This window comes from Thalassophryne amazonica, chromosome 1 (genome assembly GCF_902500255.1).
Source record: "Thalassophryne amazonica chromosome 1, fThaAma1.1, whole genome shotgun sequence".
Lineage (NCBI taxonomy): Eukaryota > Metazoa > Chordata > Actinopteri > Batrachoidiformes > Batrachoididae > Thalassophryne > Thalassophryne amazonica.
The window spans coordinates 154873705-154900239 of record NC_047103.1 but is presented as its reverse complement, the minus strand read 5'-3'; the positions used below and the strand labels follow the sequence as shown (position 1 = coordinate 154900239).

General features: G+C 43.2%; 1 protein-coding gene across 10 annotated transcripts in view; it reads left to right on the top strand.

Annotated features, from left to right (window-relative positions):
* dock9b (dedicator of cytokinesis 9b) overlaps positions 1-26535 on the top strand; it is a 144543-nt gene that overhangs the window by 105192 nt on the left and 12816 nt on the right. For 7 of the 10 annotated variants that reach the window (XM_034176822.1, XM_034176774.1, XM_034176799.1 and 4 more), the window contains exons 38-48: positions 1565-1680; positions 2798-2935; positions 3122-3304; positions 3396-3509; positions 7582-7797; positions 9681-9738; positions 11187-11293; positions 12245-12367; positions 14239-14352; positions 14547-14552; positions 17186-17332. In XM_034176822.1, the coding sequence (XP_034032713.1) occupies positions 1565-1680; positions 2798-2935; positions 3122-3304; positions 3396-3509; positions 7582-7797; positions 9681-9738; positions 11187-11293; positions 12245-12367; positions 14239-14352; positions 14547-14552; positions 17186-17332 (1322 nt within the window). The remainder of the gene's footprint in view (positions 1-1564; positions 1681-2797; positions 2936-3121; positions 3305-3395; positions 3510-7581; positions 7798-9680; positions 9739-11186; positions 11294-12244; positions 12368-14238; positions 14353-14546; positions 14553-17185; positions 17333-26535) is intronic. The other 3 variants (XM_034176790.1, XM_034176758.1, XM_034176783.1) reach the window with 1 other exon arrangement.

Below are 26535 nucleotides of genomic sequence, written 5' to 3'. Positions count from 1 at the left end.
GCAGTCACATTCCAAAGTCAATGGAAATGCTGTCATTTTGCTATTCTCTTTTGCTGACATTCTGAAAATATCACTAATCTTTTGCACAAATGGAAACATGCACAATGGAAAATCAGAGATGAGTCTACACTCAACAGAAATAAAATTTCAACACTTTAGTCTTCATTCCCATTTTTCATGAATTGATGTAAAAGATCTATGAGTTCTTCTTTGCACAGAAAAAGGCTTAGTTCTCTCAAATTTTATTTTGCCAAGATAATCATCCTCCTGGCTGTTGTGGCAAATCAAGATGCTGATTAAACATCATGATTATTGCACAGATATGCCTTGGACTGGTCACAGTAACAGGTGCTAAGATGTGTAGTTTTATCACACAAAACAATGCTGCAGCTGTCACACGTTTTGAGGGAGCGTGCAATGCATGATGACTACAGATAAGCCCACCAGAGCTGTTGCTCATCAACAGGATGGTCATTGCACTGTCATAACATGCCTCTAATCTCATTTCAAGGAGATTAGAGGCATGTTAGATTTACCGAATGAAGAATTAGGTTTACCGATTTTGTCATTGTGCTTGGGATTGTACACTATTGCTTGTTTGGTTGTGTTTAGAAGTTATATTATTTGTGCACATTTCTTTTGTATTGTTGTTATCAGTATGTATATTTATATATGCATACATTCTTTATTTTCTATGGTATAAGGGGAGGGTATTTATAAGCGTCGCTTCTGCCTACACCCTTTCAGCCACACAGGTTCACTGTTAAGTTGTTCTTTTTATGAGTTTTTGTTATTGTTCATCTGTGTGCCGAATAAATAAAATTCATTCATACACTCATTCAACAGACGGCTTAATGCTGGTCTGTATGCAAAATCGAAACAACAAAACACATTCCAGTTCCTCATCGGGATCCAAATCAGCAAATAGATCTAATGCAGACTTCCTGTTGAACAGATGAGTGATGGTGGCGTCAGGTTTTGTGGTGTTTGGCTGAAAACATTTTGAGAAATCCATTGAAGTGGATGAGAACTGCCCCATCTCGCTCTGCAAAAGGAAAAAGAACAGCTATAGAGCATGCACACAGTAAAAAAAAAAAAAAAAAAAAAAAAAAAAAAAGATGGGTTTTTATTTATAAGACTGATCATTACACCAAATTTCATGATAATTTGCTGAAATGCTTCTGATGAATTCCTGATGAAGTAGCTGCTTTGTTCATCTGAGTCACAACTTTTGTTTTACTGTTGATAGGGGGAAGTTTTTTCCTGATAATATTCCAAATCCTGAAATATAAAGAGGTCATTCCTGCTAATCTCACTAAAACTATTCCAATTCAGTGATTCCCATTTTTTTTTTTAAACTGAGGCTGAATTTATTCTGCCCTCTATTGGTGCCCTTTGAGTATTGCAGCATCAGTGACCCCATCTCTTCCAGCACAAATCTCAAATTGCTTCATCATTTATACCCATCAGCCCAGAATGAATCACGTCCTGTCTCTTTCAGCAACACAGATTTATTGGTCCAATAAAGTAATATCTGTAATGTGCTGTGGCTGTTCCCATGCAGTGTACGGCCACACGGATGCAGACGTAAGCAACCAGTGCCTGCTGGAGGCCAACGTGTCCACAGAGGTGTGTCTCACTGTGCTGGACACACTCAGCACCTTCATCATGGGATTCAAGGTATTTGATGTTATCATCATCCACAGTGTGTTATCTGGTCAGTAAAAACAATACAGCAGCAATAATCAATAGTTACAACAGATTTGTAACAGAAACCAGGATGCACATTTTATTTGTGAGTACTTACTGTAAGACACAGCACAAATGCTGCCTCTGCTTATGTGCCGATTTTGATTTTAAATTACTCACAAAAAACCCAAGTTTTTATTCACGCCAACTGAATATGTTGCCTGAAAGTTAAAGGAAATGCCTGTTTTAACCTTTGACCCCAGTGACTCCTTAATGTAACTCAAAAACCACTGAGGCTACAAAACAGATTTTGGCCTTAAATTGCTCAGCGAGTGCAGGTTTGTATTTGATCCAACAGAACTTTTTTCATGAAAATGTCCAGAATTTTCAGTTTTGAACTAAACCTTCACCTTATTTCAGCTACAGGGCCACAAAATTAGACAACCGAAGAGTTAAATGTAACAGAATCAAAGATTCACAGTTGAACGTCTGTCCTTCAACCTGTGATGATGTAATGTAGAAGTGAAATTAATTTGGGATGTTAGCAATAATTCAAGACAAAAATCTAGACTATATAATCAGTTTAAAGATGTGACATATCGGCTTGTGCACCGTAGGAAAAGCTTGCCTCATTTCCACACAGTAAATCCTACAGTGTTAAAATAACACTGCAGTAAGTGCATGTGGTCCCATTTAAAACAGTGTTGAATTGATTCTTTTGATCACCACTACCAGAGTTAATTTACAGTAACACATGTTGATTTAACACTATTTTGGAAGGGAACTTGTGTACTCACTGCAGTGTTAAATTAACACCCTTTCAGATTTTAAAGGTAAAAGGTAGTGTTAACATTGCAGTGAGTGCATGTGGTCCTATGCAAAATAGTTATCCAGTAAATCAACTTCTGACATACTGTGAATTTACTCTATTCATGCTCACAGATTTGTTTTAACACTCTAATAGAATTAATTTAACAGTATTTTGAATGGGACCCCATGCACTCACTGCAGTGTTAATTTAACACTGCAAGATTTTCTGTGGAACTTGCTGTTTCTTCTCGATCTTTTCCCATTCTATAGTGTCTTTTATATGTTCCTGTGTCCTCAGCTGCAGCTGAATTCAGATTTGGGTCACAACCCCCTGATGAAGAAAGTTGTTCAGGTACACTTGTGCTTCCTGCAGATCCCTCAGTCGGAGGCTGCACTCAAACAGGTCTTCGCCTCGCTCCGGACCTTTGTCTACAAGGTGAGGTATAGTCAGATTCTCTGATTCCACAATAAGCATTTCATTTCATAACATAAAAGTGAGTATATAAAAGGTATGAGTGCCAAGCTGTGGACCCTGCCATCAGGATTTTGAGAGATTTGTAACAGTCCAAAACCTTTTCGTTTTTCATCTCTGACTTCCTGCCTCGCTCTATGATTCCCACAGTTCCCCTGCGCATTTTTTGACGGCCGTGCCGACATGTGTGCCTCTTTGTGTTATGAAATCTTGAAGTGCTGTAACTCCAAGCTGAGTTCCATCCGAAGCGACGCAGCCCATCTTCTCTACTTCCTCATGAAGAGCAACTTTGACTACACCGGTCGCAGGTCCTTCGTACGAACGCACCTGCAGGTTCGACTCCAAATAACCTGAACACGTGATGTATTACAAGTGTTCCACCATGTTATTGTGCCTTGTAAGCCGTGATGAACTCATTCCCCAGGTGGTAATCGCTGTCAGTCAGCTGATCGCTGATGTCATCGGCATTGGAGGAACCCGTTTCCAGCAATCTCTATCCATCATCAACAACTGTGCCAACAGCGACAAGAGCATCAAGGTGAGCAGTACATGAAACACTCCATCCATCCATCCATCCATTTTCTTCCGCTTTATCCGCAGTCGGGTCGCGGGGGCAGCAACTCAAGCAAAGCCGCCCAGACCTTCCGATCCACACACACCTCCCCCAGCTCCTCCGGGGGAACCCCAAGGCGTTCCCAAGCCAGCCGAGAGATGTAGCCCCTCCAGCGTGTCCTGGGTCTTCCCCGGGGCCTCCTCCCAATGGGACGTGCCCGGAACACCTCTCCAGAGAGGCGTCCGGGGGCATCCAGAAAAGATGCCCGAGCCACCTCACCTGACTCCTTTCGACGTGGAGGAGCAGCGGCTCGACTCCGAGCTCCTCCCGAGTGACTGAGCTCCTCACCCTATCTCTAAGGGAGCGCCCAGCCACCCTGCGGAGGAAACTCATCTCGGCTGCTTGTACTCGTGATCTAGTTCTTTCGGTCATGAGCCAAATCTCATGACCATAGGTGAGGATCGGAACGTAGATCAATCGGTAAATCGAGAGCTCTGCCCCCCTACTCAGCTCTCTCTTCACCACGACGGTCCAATACAGCGACTGCATCACTGCAGATGCTGCACCGATCTGTCTATCGATCTCACGCTCCATCCGTCCCTCACTTGTGAACAAGACCCCGAGATACTTAAACTCCTCCACTTGAGGCAAGGACACTCCACCGACCTGAAGAGGGCAAAGCACCTTTTTCCAGTCGAGAACCATGATTGGGAGAACCAGGATTTGGAGGTGCTGATTTTCATCCCGGACGCTTCACACTCGGCTGCAGACCGCCCCAGTGCACGCTGAAGGTCCTGATTTGACGAAGTCAACAGAACCACATCGTCTGCAAACAACAGAGACGAGATTCTGTGGTTCCCAAACCAGACCCCCTCTACACCCTGGCTGCGCCTAGAAATTCTGTCCATAAAAATAATGAACAGAACTGGTGACAAAGGGCAGCCCTGGTGGAGGCCAACATGCACTGGAAACAGGTTTGACTTACTACCGGCAATGCGAACCAAGCTCCTGCTGCGGTCGTACAGGGACCGGATAGCCCTTAGCAAAGGACCCCGGACCCCGTACTCCTGGAGCACCCCCCACAGGGTGCCCCAAGGGACACGGTCGAACACCTTCTCCAGATCCACAAAACACATGTGGACTGGTTGGGTGAACTCCCATGAACCCTCAAGCACCCGATGGAGCGTGTAGAGCTGGTCCAGTGTGCCGCGACCAGGACGAAAACCACACTGCTCCTCCTGAATCCGAGGTTCGACCATTGGTTGAATTCTCCTCTCCAGTACTCTGGAATAGACCTTACCGGGGAGGCTGAGGAGTGTGATCCCCCTATAGTTGGAACACACCCTCCGGTCCCCCTTCTTAAACAGAGGGACCACCACCCCGGTCTGCCAATCCAGAGGCACTGTCCCCAATTGCCACGCAATGTTGCAGAGGCGTGTCAGCCAAGACAGTCCCACAACATCCCGAGACTTAAGGTACTCAGGACGGATTTCATCCACCCCAGGAACCTTGGCACCGAGGAGCTTTCTAACCACCTCGGTGACTTCGGCCTGGGTAATGGATGAGTCCGCCTCTGGGTCCCCAGTCTCTGCTTCCTCTTCGGAAGACGTGACGATGGGATTGAGGAGATCCTCGAAGTACTCCTTCCACTGCCCAACAACATCCCCAGTCAAGGTCAACAGCTCCCCACCCGCACCGTAAACAGTGCCGGTGGAGAGCCGCTTCCGCCTCCTGAGACGTCGGACGGTTTGCCAGAATCTCTTCAAGGCCGACCGATAGTTCTCCTCCATGGCCTCCCTGAACTCCTCCCAGACCCGAGTTTTTGCCTCTGCGACCGCGTGGGCTGTGGCACACTTGGCCTGCCAGTACCTGTCAGCTGCCTCCGGGGTCCCACCTACCAACAAAGATAAGTAGGACTCCTTCTTCAGCTTGACGGCATCTCTTACTTCCGGTGTCCACCACCGGGTTCAGGGATTGCCGCCGCGACAGGCACCAGAGACCTTGCGACCACAGCTATGAGCGGCCGCATCGACAATGGAGGTGGAGAACATGGTCCACTCGGACTCCATGTCTCCAACCTCCCCCAGGATCTGGGAGAAGCTCTCCCGGAGGTGGGAGTTGAAGACCTCGCTGACAGAGGGTTCCACCAGTCGTTCCCAGCAGACCCTCATGATACGTTTGGGCCTGCCAGGTCTGACCGGCTTCCTCCCCTCCCAGCGGATCCAACTCACCATGAGGTGGTGATTGGTCGACAGCTCTGCCCCTCTCTTCACTTGAGTGTCCGAGACACGTGGCCGAAGGTCAGATGATACGACTACAAAGTCGATCATCGACCTCCGGCTCAGGGTGTCCTGGTGCCACGTGCACTTATCGACACCCTTGTGCTCGAACATGGTGTTCATGATGGACAAACTGTGACTAGCACAGAAGTCCAACAACTGAACACTACTCGGGTTCAGATCGGGGAGGCCGTGCTTCCCGATCACCCCCCTCCAGGTCTCATTGTCGCCGCCCACGTGGGCGTTGAAATCCCCAAGGAGAACAATGGAGTCCCCAGTCGGAGCGCTATCTAGGACCCCTCCCAGGGACTCCAAGAAGGTCGGGTACTCTGCACTGCCGCTCGGCCCGTAGGCCGAGACAACGGTGAGAAACCTGTCCCCGACCCGAAGGCGTAGGGACGCGACCCTCTCGTTCACTGGAGTGAACTCCAACACATGGCGACTGAGCTGGGGAGCAATAAGCAATGCGACCCCAGCTCTCCGCCTGTCCCCGTGGGCAACGCCAGAAAAATGAAGCGTCCAGCCCCTCTCCAGGAGTTGGGTACCAGAGCCCAAGCTGTGGCTGGAGGTGAGCCCCACTATCTCTAGTCGGTATCTCTCAACCTCCCGCACAAGCTCAGGCTCCTTCCCCCCAGTGAGGTGACATTCCACGTCCCAACAGCCAGGGGCTGTGGGCATGGACCAGGCCACCGGGCCACCCGCCCTCAACCACCACCCAATCCTCTCTGCACCCGACCCCCATGGCCCTCTCTGCAGGTGGTAACCCACAGGAGGGCGGGCCCACGTCGCTCTTTCGGGCTGAGCCCGGCCGGGTCCCATGGGCTAAGGCCCGACCACCAGGCGCTCACGCGCGAGCCCCAACCCCAGGCCTGGCTCCAGGGTGGGGCCCCGGCTCTGCCATACCGGGCGATGTCTCGGTCCTTGATTTTTTACTGGTCATGGAGGTTCTGAACTGCCCTTAGTCTGACCCGTCACCTAGAACCTGTTTGCCTTGGGAGACCCTACAAGGGGCACAAAGCCCCCGACAACATAGCTCCTAGGATCATCTGGGTACGCAAACTTCCCCACCACGATAAGGTGGCAGCTAGAGGGGGAGATGAAACACTCCCTCTCCAAAATAATAATCTTCAACATTTTGATGGCAGTGTAAAAGCAGATGAGAGTCTAGGATTCCCTCTGGACAGGGTGCCAGTCTGACGCAGGTTACGTCCCGAGTCAAGGCCAGTAACCATTTAAAACTGGTTGGACTGAGATAATATAGATTAAGTGTCTTTTCCAAGGACAAGGACAGGCAGCATAAGCAGGGTTCAAACCCAGGTCTACATATAGGTCAGCTCCTTATCCACTCAGCTACCTTCGCCACTGATCAACAGCACCAGATCAATCAAAAAAAGCAAATTTGCTTTGCCCATGTAACATCCCATAGACATGTCTGCCGCCTGTTGAAGACTGCCATGGATGTTTGGTGGGTGCTGGAGGGATGATGAATACTAGGAACAGGTGTGGATGAAGTTACTTGTAGCTTGTCTGCCACCTACTGGGCATGTCTGGGGTTCTTGCAGGGAATACTCTAATCATCATGCATGATGGAAATTCAGAGCAGGTGTCATTAAATTACATGCAGTTTGAAATGACGTCTTATCTTTGCATTGTTTATCATTTTTGCAAAAGGAAGATAAATACACTGGGAACATTTTGAGACATAGTTCATGGTTAAAAAACAAGATAGAATTGGTCAAACCTTAAACCGCTCAGCAGCGTGTATTTTGTCTTTGTAGCACACAGCATTTCCATCAGATGTGAAGGACCTGATGAAACGCATCAGGACGGTGCTGATGGCCACGGAGCAGATGAAGGAGCATGAAAATGACCCAGAGATGTTGGTGGACCTCCAGTACAGTTTGGCCAAGTCCTACACCAGCACCCCTGAACTCCGCAAGACCTGGTTGGACAGCATGGCTCGCATCCACAACAAGAACGGAGATCTTTCAGAGGTGAATACTTTGAGTTAAAGTTATTTATCAATTCAGGCATGTTTTTAAATACGAGGTCTGTTAGAAAAGTATCTGACCTTATTATTTTTTTAAAAAACCATATGGATTTGAATCACGTGTGATTGCGTCAGACAAGCTTGAACCCTCGTGCGCATGCGTGAGTTTTTTCATGCCTGTCGATTGCGTCATTCGCCTGTGAGCAGGCTTTGAGTGAGGTGTGGTCCACCCCTCTCGTCTATTTTTTATTGCGAATAAATGTCTGAACGATTTGGAGCTTTACTGCATCAGTTTTTTTCCAGAAACTGTGAGAGACCTCCAGGTGGACACCGTTCGAAAAATTAATATGGCTTTCAGGGACGATTTTGTGACAAGTGACAAAGTTTTTTTTATTCGGCACACAAAATATTCAAATAGAAAAAAAATGAACAATTCCACAAACAAACACAGACAAAACTAGTGAGTCCGAAAGGGTGTGGGCTGAAGCAAAGCTTATTAGCGCCCACCCCTGCTAGTACAAGTCCAACAATTCTAATCAGTCATATTTACATAAATACAAATTCACTACTGCATGTCGACACACAAACATACACATCAATATACTATTCACTTATAATTATATTTATATAGTACCAGATCACAAGAAAGTCGAATCAAGGCACTTTACGCCAGTAAGGACTAACCTTACCAACCTTATGGGGATTAAACAGATTACAGGGTGTTACTGCCGCTTTAAGGACTGCCCACAACTGCTGAGAGCGCAGCGTGCTCCCAGCCCCCATCGACAGGCTGACACCCCGCTGGAACAACCAGATCATTTCCAACATGAAAGCTTTGTTGATCCGGGACCTCGTCTGACTTTCACAAAAAGGCAGAAGATGTGGACATCAGCACTTTTTCCGGCACATTCCACCGTTACAGGAGTTTTTTTCATGGAAAGAAAAGCAGAGGGACGCGCCACGGCTCCGTTCATTACTTGATCCGGTATGTCATCCGACTAGCACAGGAATTGTGAAAAGACGTGGACATCAAGACAGCGTCCAGTTTAAAAATGAACGGCACATTTCACTGTTACAGGAGTTTTTGTCATGGAAAGAGAAGCTGCTCCACCGCGCGTCGCGGTGCAGCCGCTCGGCGCAAAGCAACGCCGTGATGAAGCCTCACGGGACATGTTCTGGCATGTCCAGCTCATGCACAATCACAATCGGATATTCACATGACCACCTGAAAGCTGTCCTGACAGACCAACATCGAGGTGGTTTTGTCCCGCGTAATGAACGGAGCTGTAGCACATCCCTCCGTTTTTCTTTCCATGAAAAAAACTCCTGTAACGGTGGAATGTGCCGGAAAAAGTGCTGATGTCCACATCTTCTGCCTTTTGTGAAAGTCAGACGAGGTCCCGGATCAACAAAGCTTTCACGTTGGAAATGATCCACGCTCTCAGCAGTTGTGGGCCGTCCTTAAAGTGGCAGTAACACCCCGTAATCTGTTTAATCCCCATAAAATCGTACCTGAAAGCCATATTAATTTTTCGAACGGTGTCCACCTGGAGGTCTCTCACAGTTTCTGGAAAAAAATTGATGCAGCAAAGCTCCAAATCGTTCAGACATTTATTCGCAATAAAAAATAGATGAGAGGGGTGGACCAGTGCTCACACAAAGCCTGCTCACAGATGAATGACGCAACCGACAGGCATGAAAAAACTCACGCTTGCGCACAAGGGTTCAAGCTTGTCTGACGCAATCACACATGATTCAAATCCATATGGTTTTTAAAAAAAATAAGGTCGGATACTTTTCTAACAGACCTCGTAAATATTTTACTTAAGTACTTCCTGTGACTCCCTTCCTGTGACTCCTCTTCTTCCTTGTCTACTTCACCGACAGGCTGCCATGTGCTATGTGCATGTCGCCGCTCTAGTGGCAGAGTATCTGTGGCGGAAAGGTGAGTCAAGAAAATGTTGTGTGTTCTTACTGGAAATACTGCCTCTTATTAATAATTTGAACTTAAGCCCTTAAAAATGGAGTAGACTAGGGGTTGGGGGGTTGTGGCAGGCCAGTTGTTATGTGTCGACGCGGATTGAGGAGCGAACCTGCGTCAGACAGAACCCAGCGCACAAAACAACCAGAAAGCGGTTCCAACAACAAAAACAACCCATTTTTCACCTGCGCCTAAACAAAATGCACAAAACCAAAACCAACGTCCCCCTGGAGGAGTGACTGCTGGCACGCCCTCCAGCGCCCGCAAGGAGAGAAGTCCGGCGCTCCTGGACCCACCACCACCAGACAAACACCCCCCAGGTGGACACGACAAACCGACTCCCTGTGAAGCAAAGAAGATGTGAGGCAAGTCAGCAGCCACAACAATATCTTTCAAAAGACACACGCTATCAGCAACACATTCAGGTCTGTACTTTTTATCTTTATGCAAATGAGCAGCTTCTCACAACAAGTGGAGGATCACTTATCCTGCACGCCACAGCAGTGAGAAGCAAGCTGCACAATTCTCATCACAATTCAAGTATACTATGTAACAAAACACCAAGTTACTATCAACAATTAGTCAAATACTTAATTACCTTTAATGTGTGCTGACAGCATGTGTCCTGACCCTTCCTTGCTTCACGGGCTCGATGTGTCAAACCCAGGTGCGGTCCTCAGCGTCTCACAAACGAACATCACAAGGTCGAGTTCCCGGCAGTTCTGCTTGAATCACACATGCCTTAAAAGCAGAACGCCATCCAATTATCTGCTTCAGCTGAAAGTCTAAGGTTGCATGTGAGCACCAGTCACAGGTGCTTCACATGATGTTGATGAGGGTGAGGATTCTTCAGCCAGCACCTTCTCCACAGACAAATCAGTTTCCATGCCACCTGAGGAGCAAAGAAAAGAAAAGAACACCAAAACATCCAGCCACACCCCCCAACACACAACACCAGTGCCCAAAAACCAATGTTTGCCGTGATGTACAATTCGAATTTCTCAACAAAATGGTAACATGTAAACATCTATGGGAAGCTTACCATCTGTGGGACAAAATGAGTCCAAGCTCAACATTTAATGACGGGTGAAATACAACATAGCACAAAGTGTAGCGCCATTGCTTGTTGATTAGATCACTTCTGCAACGGCTTTAACTTTTCATGTCCTTCACAGTAGATTAGCAGTAGATTTGATTGATGGGCCAGTAATGCATCAAGCTTTTGTTTAGTCTTGGCAACAGCCATTGGTTTCCTGTGTAGAAAATATGCATTTGTTATTATTGATGTTGTTCAAACAGAGGCACCCTAAGAATATTCTAGATTGCCTTAAACTTGGGGGTGCATTCTGTAATTCAAATTTTCTGTCAGCACTTAATTTTACTCAAGATCTGTGTCACTAACTGTGCTTTAGGTATGTTCAGGCAGGGCTGCTCGACTTTCCGTGTTATCACGCCAAACATTGATGAGGAGGTGGCCATGATGGAGGATGTAGGAATGCAGGATGTGCACTTTAATGAGGTAAAAATCTTTTAATTTTTCTGAATAAGAAATAAATGGATAAATGAATGAATAAATAAATACCTTTCCCTAGTACAGCTGCTGGGGTCCTTAACACTGAGACACCAGCATAGTAGGAATGGTCATAAAATGAACATGTGGTTCATACCAGATCTGAAGTGGTGACCCCAAGCACAGATAAGATAATCAAAAGAAACTACTGTATAGATTATGTTGAATAAGTATATAATATTTTTGTAATTTGCTGCTCGTGATTTTAAAACTTTTGACAGTGATGAGTTTAACTTTTTGTACATGTATACTGTATTGTTAAATGTGTCTGGTCTGCTGAGCTCTGCTATAATGATGAACAATTCACTGTATAGAGCTCAGTTAATGCAGTCAGGAGGCTTTAAACATACACGGAGGCGGGGCTTCTTAGGGTAATAATAATATCTAAATGTTTTCAGAGTTTTTGGTTATCAGTGTCTGCTCACTGCTGTTGATACTCTTTACAATGTTTTAATTGCCTTGAAGAGCTCTTATCTTTTAGACTTTGACACTGGGATTGGCACACTGGTTCTTTCAAGCAAACCTTGGTTGGGTTTCATGCAGTTGATTGCAGACAAAGAGGAGTAGGTTGAGTTTTCATAAATTAAAAACCCCAGAAATTTTATGAGATGGAATATATTTTTATGCAGTGCGATATTACTTTTTGTACTTCCATCTGCTGTGAAAACCTTTTCGCCATATGAGCTCCACTCAGTATCATCACCCAATAAAATGCAAGGAGCCGACAGATTTATTCCCTCACCTGGCTGCTGTCTCCATGAGAACAACACGCTCTCTCTAAGTTCACTATAAGAACAAACAGAAGGGACGCTCTTTGTGTTTATTTCCTTTCCATTCTCTGAGAGATGGCGAGTTAGTTTATGAGGCAAATAATGACCATATTCTTGTCTGTGTGTTCAGGAGGTGTTGATGGAACTGCTGGAGGAGTGCGCTGATGGCCTCTGGAAGGCGGAACGTTATGAGCTTATTGCCGATGTCTACAAGCTCATCATTCCCATCTTCGAGCAACGCAGGGACTTTGAGGTGATCTGTACATCAAGTGCCGCACTGCAGGCAACAGAAGCGTGATATAGTTTTTGTAACCGTCTCTAAACACATTATGAATGTGAGAAGTAGGGATAGTGTGATACCTCTTTTTCACGTCTGATACAACACCGATACTGGTACCTTCAGTATCTGCCAATACCGATACCAATCCAACACAGTTTTTCCTGTCTTAAAACAACTTACCTATTAATAAATAGATTTGTCTGAATATACTATGCTCACCTAGCTATCTAACAAAACAAATAAAACAAGTGTTTTTGTACTCTCCTAATGGAAAATGTACACGGCCTACAACATACCACAGGTGTGCAAACAGAAGACTCCAATCTGATTTTTATTTCATTTTTGATATCCAATCCATTAATTTTGTTAAATATTGGGCAGATAAAATATCCAAATATAGCCAGTATTCAAAATATTGTATTGGCGTACCGCTAGTTAGAAGACGTACCCACTATCAACCCATCAGTAGGCAGCACGTTAAAGAATAAGGTTGATTTTACAAACTTATTGTTATTAAATATCGCTCGACTCATCTGTGATGATTGCTTCATATGACAGAAATCGTGACACAAATTGCAGTAAAGAAAGTACATAAGTATCAGTACTGGTGTAGTTATTAACAGGGTTTTGCATTGGGGAATTACTTAGATCACATGTTGCTGATGATATTGCCACATTTCTGCTGGAACTATTTATAGTGTGCCATATCTTCTAAAGCAGGGGTGGCCAAGTTAGGTCCTCGAGAGCCACCTTCCTGACACTCTTAGTTGTCTCCCTGCTCCAACACACCTGAATCCAATGAAATACTCATTAGCAGACTTTTAATGAGCCTTTCAGCATACCATTCAACATACCATTCGGTGAAAGCTAGAACATACCATTCAATGAGGCTTAAACATTTGTTCCATTGAAAGAATGTAAAAACATTCATTATTTGTTTTATATAACAGCTAAAATAGATCCTTGTCATTTTATATTATATTAATTTACAAACAACAGAAAAGGGACTTACATTTTGGTACCTTCTCAGTGCAGCAAAAAAATAATGTCAGAAATTAATCCAACTTTGGTGCGTCACTGCTGCTTTGACATCAATAATCCAATGCAAACTTTAAATAGGAGTCCAAAAATAATTCTGACGATGAAGTCTGTGATGCCATGCATCAGATCGTCATCCGTCAGCAAAACAAACTCCGCCATGTTTGTTTTAAGGATAAGCGCCGCCTGGCTTGTGTGAGTGTACGCGCTCACACAAGTGGGAAGGTGCTTGTGAGCGCATGTACTACCAAAAATAAAAGACTGTGTATTTCCTCAGTGCAAAAAAACAAACAAACAACAACAACAAAAAAACACATCAGACTGCTTACAGTGCAGTGGATTTGTTTTGTGCGTGTGTGCGCGTTGTGTGCGTGTCTATGAGCATGCGCGTGTATGTGCACGTGTGTGTTTGTGTGCGCGCGCAGAGTGCAATGGTACCAAATGTATGGAATCAAATTGCACTCTAAATGCAACACAACACAAATGGGCCGAATAATCAGTGTCACGTGACATACAAAGCACAAATCAAATGACAAGGATCCACTGAGCCGTTATATAATGGGTGTTATATTACGTCATGTTAATACTTTTTTTGTAAATTAAAATCATGCAAAATTTTTCAAGTCTATCTAGAGAAGAGCAATTGGCAATTCTTATTTTTTGTTTGCCTATATCCAAATACATTTACAATACAAATACATACATAATTTTAGGACTAAATGCTAGTTTTGCCTGTCATAGCATTTCAAATTGAATTTCTTCAGGGCCGCCGTTGACCTTTGTGCTGATTCTTTTGTGTGTCATAGAAACTGAGCCATCTGTACGACACACTCCACCGTGCTTACACCAAAGTGATGGAGGTGATGCACACTGGCAAGAGACTGCTAGGCACCTTCTTCAGAGTGGCCTTCTTCGGACAGGTAAGAGGTATTACATTCCACGTCAAATTCTGAAAGGTCCATTTATATGTAAAGGTTTTTAATGGGATGGTGGCTTCTCATCTCTTATGCACACTCACAGACAAATATAACACGCTTGCACAAAACTCTGAATGTAGTGCTGCTAAACCTTTTTAACAAAGATTTTTTTCCTGCTTGTGTCTTTCCTCGTCAAGGCTGCGGTAAGTGTGGACAGGCTCTGGCTGTGTGTGTGGTGGCCTGGTGTGCTCCTCCGTGTCTTTGCATCATGACATTGTGCTTCTTTAAGTTTAAGTTGCGTTAAAGCTAGAATATGATGGCTGATGCAGGATCTGCCTCTTCTGGGAATGCTCGAGGAACAATATAAAAAAATGTGGGATGCCAAGAAGGGAAATAAAGAGTTTTATGCAAATTTTGTGGTAAATGAAGAGTTGGGCTCCCAGTATGTTTTCTTGTGATCAGTCAGTGCAGTCTGGAGTCATACTCAAGAAGACAACCATTGGCTATATTCTAGTGAGAACTCATCAAATGCAAGTATGAATATCTGTAATGTTTCTTCATGGGCTCTTTTGCTTCACTGGGTAGATCAGGCTGCTTTTTGAGGCATCCAGCTAATTTGCGGGTTCCTCTTTAAGTTGCTGGACAGCATTGCCAGCCTATACACCTTCACTCTATGTGCTGTGTGGAGTGGAGGCAAAGTATCTGACATCTTCCCAGTGAATTCTGGGATTCATCAGGCATTTGTTCTGGTCTCGCCTCTGTGTGGACTAGATGTTGGGTAAAGTTGTGGAGTCCAGCAATTTGGTTGCCTTTGCCAATTAAGAAAGTTTTACAGACCACGACTCAGCAGTATGTGGATAAATCAGTTAATGTTTGTCAAATTTATTGAGAGGTTCTCTGATCTCGGCAATGAGATTCATGTCTGTGGAAGCTTAGCCTATGAGGTTGTGAAACATCTGGAAAGAGCTTCTGGAGTCATTATGGAGTTGCTGGACAGAGGCGTTCAGCAATGTCATGTCATATCTTTGGATGAAGGTACAACAGTTCTGGTGCTTCTAGTCTTACTGTGTTGTTTTGAGACTTGGAGACCAGCTAGTGACCACGGCGGTGATTGAATGTCATCATTCAGGAGAATTCATGGATACCATTGGCATGCCTTTATGCCGAGTTTCCCCCATTATTTGGGGAAACTCGGACGAGGTGTAATAATTGCATTATAAGAAGTAAGACCAGTACAGGCACTGAGGCACATTTCCTAGACTGTGATCCAGCACGTAGGTGGCTCGGTACTGAGGACCCAAACAATGCCAAGGGGACACCGACATATTCCCTGGCTGTGTTTGATGTGAAGTGAATTAAGGGAGATGGGGATGGTCAGTGGGTCTGTTTAGGTAGTTACAAGAGCATGATCCTGGGCCTAGCATGAGTACAGCCTTAGATTTCTAGGCAGTGGGTCTCATCTTGAACGTTCCATGGCCCATCCGCACACTGGAGGTCACATTCTGAAGAGGCTGTCAGAATGACATCTTCTGCATCAAGCAGAGATGCGAGTCTAAGACCATCACAATGTACCCTTACCACAATGGAAAATCACAAACAGAATCAGTTGCTGTATTTTGCGCCAAATGTTTATTGATCTGCAGAGCAGCAAAAGCACGTCAGTGCTTCTGGATTCTGCAAACCCCACCATTAACCATTAACCATTAGCCATCAGCCCACCCCCACCCCCCACCCCCCACCAAGAGGTGGGCTCTTACTGAGACTGGATTGTTTTCCACTCATGCATGAGTATGTGTACTTTTCCATTGGCAAACTCAAGTATGTTCCCCTTGTTTTGACTGTGTACCTGTTATGGGTTCTTGAATATCACCCTGAACAGATTGTGGTTCTGGGTATGAAATGAATGGCTTCCATTTGCATGTTTAGAGTTTTTGTTGATACAGCATATTTTTCTTGATGTTATTTTTGATTATTAGTCTGTATTTTTAGAGTTTATTCTGCCTTCCCCCTGACTGTTTGCCATTACCGTAGATGCCATTGCCCAGTTCACTTTGAGTTATTAGCCGGAATACTCAAAAACTAATTAACTGATTTTCAAACCACCAGGCAAAAAGGTTGTAGCTTACCTAAAACACTACTTTTTCTTCTTCTTTTCGGTGCTTCCATTTGGGGTCACCACTGCAGATCTTCAGTCTTCATCTCACCTTGACCTCTGCATTTTTGTTTGTCACACCAGCCACCTGCGTGTCTTCCCTCATCACATCCATAAACCTCCTCTTTAGACTTGTTCTCTTCCTGCCTAGTGGCTCCACCCTCAGCATCCTTTTCCTCATGTACCCTGCATCCCTGTTCTGCACATTTCCAGAATATCTTATTCTTGCTTCTGTCACTTTGTCTCAAACCTGATGTCCGTCTGATATGCTGATATTCTGTCCATCCTCGTCTGTTTCATTCTTCTTCTCTTCAGAGCATATCTCCATCTCTCTAGGCCCATCTCAACCTGCTTTCTACTGTCACTACAGATCACAGTGCCACCTGCAAAGATCATAGTCCTTGGAGAATGGGATTAACATAAAATACAAACTTTTACATTTTGGGTAAATCTGCAGAAAGGGGCAGAACAAAAACATTTTAATATGCATGAACTTTGCAAGATGTTTTTGGTGTTTTGGGCCTTGGCGAAGGTATGTCCTCTCGTGAGTGATTTTCTAGGTGTTGTTTAAAGTAAGACCCTTTTATGTTGCGTGCCATGTCTTAATTCCCATGTAGGTGGTGTGTTTTTAGCAGGTGATTGGTCAGGATCTCGTCTCTGAATATTTTCCTCTTTCCTCTCCAGGGTTTCTTTGAGGATGAGGATGGTAAAGAGTACATCTACAAGGAGCCAAAGTTCACTCCGCTGTCAGAGATTTCCCAGAGGCTCCTGAAACTCTACTCTGACAAGTTTGGCCAAGAAAATGTGAAGATTATTCAGGACTCTGGCAGGGTAGGATCATATTTATTTGTGCATGGATTCACGTATATGTTCAGGTGGAGTAACTGATAAAAGTAACAGCTGTGCAGTTGTCTTCTTAGAACTTTATTGTGGCTGTATAGTGCAGAGTGTAAGGACAACATCATGCTCACAGCTCATAATAAAAGCTGTTTACATGTGACATTATTCCATATGTTTGCATGACTTCTCAAAAATGTTATTGTATATTTATATACATCAATTTTATCAATTTTATTTATATAGCGCCAAATCACAACAAACAGTTGCCCCAAGGCGCTTTATATTGTAAGGCAAGGCCATACAATAATTACGTAAAAACCCCAACGGTCAAAACGACCCCCTGTGAGCAAGCACTTGGCGACAGTGGGAAGGAAAAACTCCCTTTTAACAGGAAGAAACCTCCAGCAGAACCAGGCTCAGGGAGGGGCAGTCTTCTGCTGGGACTGGTTGGGGCTGAGGGAGAGAACCAGGAAAAAGACATGCTGTGGAGGGGAGCAGAGATCAATCACTAATGATTAAATGCAGAGTGGTGCATACAGAGCAAAAAGAAAAAGAAACACTCAGTGCATCATGGGAACCCCCCAGCAGTCTAAGTCTATAGCAGCATAACTAAGGGATGGTTCAGGGTCACCTGATCCAGCCCTAACTATAAGCTTTAGCAAAAAGGAAAGTTTTAAGCCTAATCTTAAAAGTAGAGAGGGTGTCTGTCTCCCTGATCTGAATTGGGAGCTGGTTCCAGAGGAGAGGAGCCTGAAAGCTGAAGGCTCTGCCTCCCATTCTACTCTTACAAACCCTAGGAACTACAAGTAAGCCTGCAGTCTGAGAGCGAAGCGCTCTATTGGGGTGATATGGTACTATGAGGTCCCTAAGATAAGATGGGACCTGATTATTCAAAACCTTATAAGTAAGAAGAAGAATTTTAAATTCTATTCTAGAATTAACAGGAAGCCAATGAAGAGAGTCCAATATGGGTGAGATATGCTCTCTCCTTCTAGTCCCCGTTAGCACTCTAGCTGCAGCATTTTGAATTAACTGAAGGCTTTTCAGGGAACGTTTAGGACAACCTGATAATAATGAATTACATGCAAATATAATTAATAATAATTAATATACATGCAAATGTAATGCATGTTGATAGGCTTGAAGTATCTTTATTAAAATTAGATATTAGAATTTAAATGGGCACTCAAAGTTACATATTTGTCACAGATTCATCTAAATTATTTCTTTGTGATTCAGTTATACTATAATATATACATCCGTATGGCTTTCACCTTTGATCAAGTCTGTCCAAAAGTGAACCCCTTTACCCTTGATTAACTCACAACTCTTCCAACATGTTTAATCCATATTCGTAGCAAAAAGTTATGATACTGATTTTTTGACATTTCATTGTGATGTAATATGACCAAGAGAAAGTTGAAGGTGCTATAAAAGATATTTTCACCACTAGGACTCACACTAGCAGTCGTATTTCAGGAGCAAAACACTGATCACTACTCCTCAGCCACTCCTACACACTCCTCCCTTCTCAGCACTGAACAGTAGAAACGCCATTCAGAGCCTTTTAACAGGTCAAACAGTTCCTTATGTCAGAAAAGTCAGACATATGTTGATTCTAGCTCAGCTATGTTCTTGCTTAGATGCTTTTGTAGCCTTTGAACATAGTTTCTTGGAGGAACTTCTGTAAAACTGCTACAGGTTGCCATCTTGAATGCAACAGGTATGCGGTGAGTAATGAATACTGATGTCACGTTATACACATAGGGAAGGATAATTGTTTCACCGGGTGGGGCTCACGTGCACAAAATATGCACAAGTAGATACTGCATGCACTAAATATGCATGCTCATGTAAACAATGGGATATGGATATGTAAACAAGGGACAGAAAAGCTGAGGACACAGAGGGAGTGTTGCATCAGTGTCTGCACAGGATGCCATTATGATATTTTTGTTTATTTTCTTATATTTCTTTTTGCCTTTGACTTTTCTGTTATAAATTTGGTTGTTTGTATACGAGTGAATTTCTGTTATGCATGGGTGTCTAATAAATTCAATTCGATATTAAATCTTCATATAGAAACTTGCTGTAGGGTGCTACACTGAACAAAAATATAAATGCAACGCTTTTGTTTTTGCTCCAATTTTTCATTCAATACTTGCAAAATCAGATACTTGCGAAATCTGTGGCATTGTGCTGTGTGATAAAACTGAACATTTCAAAGTGGCCTTTTATTGTGGCCAGCCTAAGGCACACCTGTGCAGTAATCATGTTGTCTAATCAGCATCTTGATCTTTGAGGTCAGCTCATGAAACATGGAAGCAAAAACAAAAGTGTTGCATTTATATTTTTGCTCAGTACATATTAATGTTTACATTTTAATTTAAAGTACCTTTAAAGGTGTGTTCCCTTTGGATTTTTCACAAAACTAAAAAAATTTCTGTGTTGAAATCTAGTTATTATAAAGTACCTTTATTTCTGTAGTACATCACAGAATTACAGGTAATGTTATTGGCAGTATTTATTTTTAGGGGGATTCCATGTCAGATAAAGTGACTGTAAACATATATGAAACTAATGTAACTAACAGTAGACCTGTGTGAGTGTTATCTTACCTGTCCAGCAGATATTTAGCAAAACATTGATGTGTAATTTATTCAGACTTCATCAGGAGTTCCTCCCAACATGATCTCTGGTAGCCTTTGTCATTAAGTGTGTCCGTCACTGTCTTTCTGTTACCATTTATGTTATTATTTTGAGCAAACCATCATTGTAGTTTTTAACGTGGCTGACTTGAATTTTGTTTCTGTCATTTCTGAAGTTGTTGCTGGACAGAGTTGTTTGGTGATGCTCAACAAATGCCTGATGAATCTTTGCAAAACAAAAAAAAAAAAAAAAAAAAACAAAAAAAAAAACATGAAGGTGTAAACTGTAAACCTTTGCCCCGGTGCTTCCTGTCTTATGACATGTTTAGCCGCATGTTCTCCTTGAATTGCTGGCTGTCTGAGTGGTGTCCAAAAAATGAGGTGGGCTTCATAGATAATTGGCAAAGCTTCTGGGGAAAACCTGGTCTTGTTAGGAGAGACGGCATCCATCCCACTTTGGATGGAGCAGCTCTCATTTCTAGAAATCTGGCCAATTTTCTTAAATCCTCCAAACCGTGACTATCCAGGGTTGGGACCAGGAAGCAGAGTTGTAGTCTTACACACCTCTCTGCAGCTTCTCTCCCCCTGCCATCCCCTCATTACCCCATCCCCGTAGAGACGGTGCCTGCTCCCAGACCACCAATAACCAGTAAAATCTATTTAAGCATAAAAATTCAAAAAGAAAAAATAATATAGCACCTTCAACTGCACCACAGACTAAAACAGTTAAATGTGGTCTATTAAACATTAGGTCTCTCTCTTCTAAGTCCCTGTTAGTAAATGATATAATAATTGATCAACATATTGATTTATTCTGCCTTACAGAAACCTGGTTACAGCAGGATGAATATGTTAGTTTAAATGAGTCAACACCCCCGAGTCACACTAACTGTCAGAATGCTCGTAGCACGGGCCGAGGCGGAGGATTAGCAGCAATGTTCCATTCCAGCTTATTAATTAATCAAAAACCCAGACAGAGCTTTAATTCATTTGAAAGCTTGACTCTTAGTCTTGTCCATCCAAATTGGAAGTCCCAAAAACCAGTTTTATTTGTTATTATCTATCGTCCTCCTGGTCGTTACTGTGAGTTTCTCTGTGAATTTTCAGACCTTTTGTCTGACTTAGTGCTTAGCTCAGATAAGATAATTATAGTGGGCGATTTTAACATCCACACAGATGCTGAGAATGACAGCCTCAACACTGCATTTAATCTATTATTAGACTCTATTGGCTTTGCTCAAAATGTAAATGAGTCCACCCACCACTTTAATCATATCTTAGATCTTGTTCTGACTTATGGTATGGAAATAGAAGACTTAACAGTATTCCCTGAAAACTCCCTTCTGTCTGATCATTTCTTAATAACATTTACATTTACTCTGATGGACTACCCAGCAGTGGGGAATAAGTTTCATTACACTAGAAGTCTTTCAGAAAGCACTGTAACTTTTAAGGATATGATTCCTTCTTTATGTTCTCTAATGCCATATACCAACACAGTGCAGAGTAGCTACCTAAACTCTGTAAGTGAGATAGAGTATCTCGTCAATAGTTTTACATTCTCATTGAAGACAACTTTGGATGCTGTAGCTCCTCTGAAAAAGAGAGCTTTAAATCAGAAGTGCCTGACTCCGTGGTATAACTCACAAACTCGCAGCTTAAAGCAGATAACCCATAAGTTGGAGAGGAAATGGCGTCTCACTAATTTAGAAGATCTTCATTTAGCCTGGAAAAAGAGTCTGTTGCTCTATAAAAAAGCCCTCTGTAAAGCTAGGACATCTTACTACTCATCACTAATTGAAGAAAATAAGAACAACCCCAGGTTTCTTTTCAGCACTGTAGCCAGGCTGACAAAGAGTCAGAGCTCTATTGAGCTGAGTATTCCATTAACTTTAACTAGTAATGACTTCATGACTTTCTTTGCTAACAAAATTTTAACTATTAGAGAAAAAATTACTCATAACCATCCCAAAGACGTATCGTTATCTTTGGCTGCTTTCAGTGATGCCGGTATTTGGTTAGACTCGTTCTCTCAGATTGTTCTGTCTGAGTTATTTTCATTAGTTACTTCATCCAAACCATCAACATGTCTATTAGACCCCATTCCTACCAGGCTGCTCAAGGAAGCCCTACCATTATTTAATGCTTCGATCTTAAATATGATCAATCTATCTTTGTTAGTTGGCTATGTACCACAGGCTTTTAAGGTGGCAGTAATTAAACCATTACTTAAAAAGCCATCACTTGACCCAGCTATCTTAGCTAATTATAGGTCAATCTCCAACCTTCCTTTTCTCTCAAAAATTCTTGAAAGGGTAGTTGTAAAACAGCTAACTGATCATCTGCGGAGGAATGGTCTATTTGAAGAGTTTCAGTCAGGTTTTAGAATTCATCATAGTACAGAAACAGCATTAGTGAAGGTTACAAATGATCTTCTTATGGCCTCAGACAGTGGACTCATCTCTGTGCTTGTTCTGTTAGACCTCAGTGCTGCTTTTGATACTGTTGACCATAAAATTTTATTACAGAGATTAGAGCATGCCATAGGTATTAAAGGCACTGCGCTGCGGTGGTTTGAATCATATTTATCTAATAGATTACAATTTGTTCATGTAAATGGGGAATCTTCTTCACAGACTAAGGTTAATTATAGAGTTCCACAAGGTTCTGTGCTAGGACCAATTTTATTCACTTTATACATGCTTCCCTTAGGCAGCATTATTAGACGGTATTGCTTAAATTTTCATTGTTACGCAGATGATACCCAGCTTTATCTATCCATGAAGCCAGAGGACACACACCAATTAGCTAAACTGCAGGATTGTCTTACAGACATAAAGACATGGATGACCTCTAATTTCCTGCTTTTAAACTCAGATAAAACTGAAGTTATTGTACTTGGCCCCACAAATCTTAGAAACATGGTGTCTAACCAGTGTTGGGAAAGTGTAGGTACACTGACCCACAACAGGGGGCGCAAATGAACGGACAATGGAGGAAGTCAAATAACAACACTTTACTGTTGTGAATGGGCACAACAAACACAACAGATTACAACAATAGACAAAAAGCCAAATCACAAAAGGTGTCGTGTGGGCAGGCTCGAAGATAGAAGACATCTGTCCAAAGCAGAACTGGAACCACACGATTTCCTCCGCCACCAGACCCCGGGAATACTGGAGCCGCCAAGTCCCGAACTCCCAGGTGGCCACTGCCTCCGCGTGTCGGACCTGGTACTGCTGGCGAGGAACAAAAAACAATTAAATGTGGGCGCGTTTGCACCCAGCAATCCACACGGCAGGAAAACTACCTCCACCTCTCGTTGGAATAGAGTCTGCTATATAATGCACAAAAGTCACAAAAGGTTACTGTCGAAAGATCTCACGGTTAGCTGAGAACGTTACCTTCCAGGTAGAACGATATCTCGGCAAAGAGGTGGAGACATCGTCCTGCTGATGTACCCCTGCTGATCAGGTGATTGGTAACAGCTGTTGCAGGTGATGCGTGACAGCTGTCACCCTGGCTGCTCCTGTGAGGCGGCTGCGCCCTCTGGTGCCTGGAGCCCGCACTCCAGACAGGGCGCCCTCTGGTGGTGGGCCAGCAGTACCTCCTCTTCTGGCGGCCCACACAACAACCAGATCCTTACTCTGGATGGCATTACCCTGACCTCTAGTAATACTGTGAGAAATCTTGGAGTCATTTTTGATCAGGATATGTCAGGAAATTCATGCATTTATTTCCTCTAGGCTGGACTATTGTAATTCATTATTATCAGGTTGTCCTAAAAGTTCCCTGAAAAGCCTTCAGTTAATTCAAAATGCTGCAGCTAGAGTACTAACGGGGACTAGAAGGAGAGAGCATATCTCACCCATATTGGCCTCTCTTCACTGGCTTCCTGTTAATTCTAGAATAGAATTTAAAATTCTTCTTCTTACTTATAAGGTTTTGAATAATCAGGTCCCATCTTATCTTAGAGACCTTGTAGTACCATATCACCCCAATAGAGCGCTTCGCTCTCAGACTGCAGGCTTACTTGTAGTTCCTAGGGTTTATAAGAGTAGAATGGGAGGCAGAGCCTTCAGCTTTCAGGCTCCTCTCCTGTGGAACCAGCTCCCAATTCAGATCAGGGAGACAGACACCCTCTCTACTTTTAAGATTAGGCTTAAAACTTTCCTTTTTGCTAAAGCTTATAGTTAGGGCTGGATCAGGTGACCCTGAACCATCCCTTAGTTATGCTGCTATAGACTTAGACTGCTGGGGGGTTCCCATGATGCACTGAGTGTTTCTTTCTCTTTTTGCTCTGTATGCACCACTCTGCATTTAATTATTAGTGATCGATCTCTGCTCCCCTCCACAGCATGTCTTTTTCCTGGTTCTCTCCCTCAGCCCCAACCAGTCCCAGCAGAAGACTGCCCCTCCCTGAGCCTGGTTCTGCTGGAGGTTTCTTCCTGTTAAAAGGGAGTTTTTCCTTCCCACTGTAGCCAAGTGCTTGCTCACAGGGGGTCATTTTGACCGTTGGGGTTTTGCGTAATTATTGTATGGCCTTGCCTTACAATATAAAGCGCCTTGGGGCAACTGTTTGTTGTGATTTGGCGCTATATAAATAAAATTGATTGATTATTGTGTGGTAGTGAGACTTGGATGCTAACCAGTGACATAAGGCAACAACTAGATCTCTTTGGTACTCAGCCTCTTTGCAGCATTCTTGGGTACTGCTGGAATAGCTTTGTATCAAGTGAACCGTTACTTAAGATGAAGAGTATCACATGCATCGTGAGGGAACATCAGCCATGTGGCATGATCCAGCAGATGCTTCAGGGTTGAGGACTTCAGCAGGTGGACAGGGCCAAGTGGATGATCATAACTGGTTGTCATGGATCGGTGTTACTTTTGAGAGGTAGAGAACGGGCTGTCTGTATGCTGGGATGGTTGCTATCCAGGACGCAGGGTGTTTCCATAGTGTGGTAGAGGCGTTAATATTCTCAGACCTGACCTGACTTGAATTTTGGAGTTATGTCCAATTGAAGCATTCAAGTGTTGGAGTCTTTAGAAGGCTGGGGTGATTTCTGATACACTGCTGAAATTAATGGTTAATTATTAAAATGAATAAATGCCAATTTTGTTAATCGCTTAATTGTTCATTTATTTATCAAACAAAAATGCTAAACTTCAAAGTGAATATTGGACAAAACAAACATTTGAAGTTGATGTACATTTCATAATTTTCACAATTATAGCTTAAAGGTACTGTTGCCTCATGTGGGATCGACTCCCACCAGTGGCCTTTCTGTGTGGAGTTTGCATGTGTAACACGTTCACCCTTTTTCTCTGCGTTGTGTTCTGCGTTGTGATGCATGAAGGAGGACAGAGGCAGGTTCTGGGTTGACTGTGATTTACTGTCTGTTTGAGATATCAAAAAGAGAAACTGCAGTGAGAACTTCATACAATCAGGGTCCAAGACACCTCCCTCTCACATAACCAAAAGCAGCAATAAACATAAGGTGCATATGGACATAAACTGAATTACAGAATATATTTATATCAGATAATGACATTCAGTCACCCTTGTAATATAACAATAATAACAAAATTAGACAAAGCTTTGAACAAAATAAGTGACATTTAAGTAACCCGTACCTGTTTGAGATATCAAAAAGAGAAACTGCAGTGAGTACTTCATAAAAATAATAAAGTTTATCCGTTTGAACATTAAATATCTTGTCTTTGTGGTGTATTCAATTGAATGTAGGTTGAAGAGGATTTGCAAATCATTGTATTCTGCTTTTATTTATATTTTACACAATGTCCCAACTTCATTGGAATTGGGGTTGTACAATCAGGGTCCAAGACACCTCCCTTTACAAGAAAATAAGGTGCAAAATAATAAAGAAAAATTAGTAGAAAACGTGGCATGGTACTGTAAAACACCAACTTGAGTTAGCTTACTGTACATTCAAATAAAACATTGATTTTGGCTCAGATTCACCATATAACACTTTGTGGTCAAAGAAAAGACATTCTCACTCAACTAGATGTACAAATATATCACCTATAAAACGTGAATCAGCCAAGAAAAATGTTTTATATCAGGACCCACAGTATTGCACATCTTACCTCTCGCATAGCCAAAAGCAGCATTAACCCGCTCTCACGTGCGTCGGGTCTACGTGACTGCTACATAAATGGACATACTCACTGCCCAATTCAAACAGGTACTAATACAACAATAACTAATTTATGACTAATGTATATAACATTAATGACTGATTTGGTGGGATTCGAAGCATTACTCAAAGTAATATTATTAGCCTGTTACACATGTTCTCCCTGTGTTTGCGTGGGTTCTCTCCGGGTGCTCCGGCTTCCTCCCACATCCAGAGACACGCAGGTTAGGTGGATTGTAAACTTTAAATTGTCCGTAGGTGCGTGCGTGGGTGTGAAAGTGTTTGTTTGTCTGTATGTGGCCCTGTGACATACTGGCGTTCTGTCCAGGCTGTACCCCCACCTCACGCCCTATAACTGCTGGGATAGGCTCCAGCCTCCCAT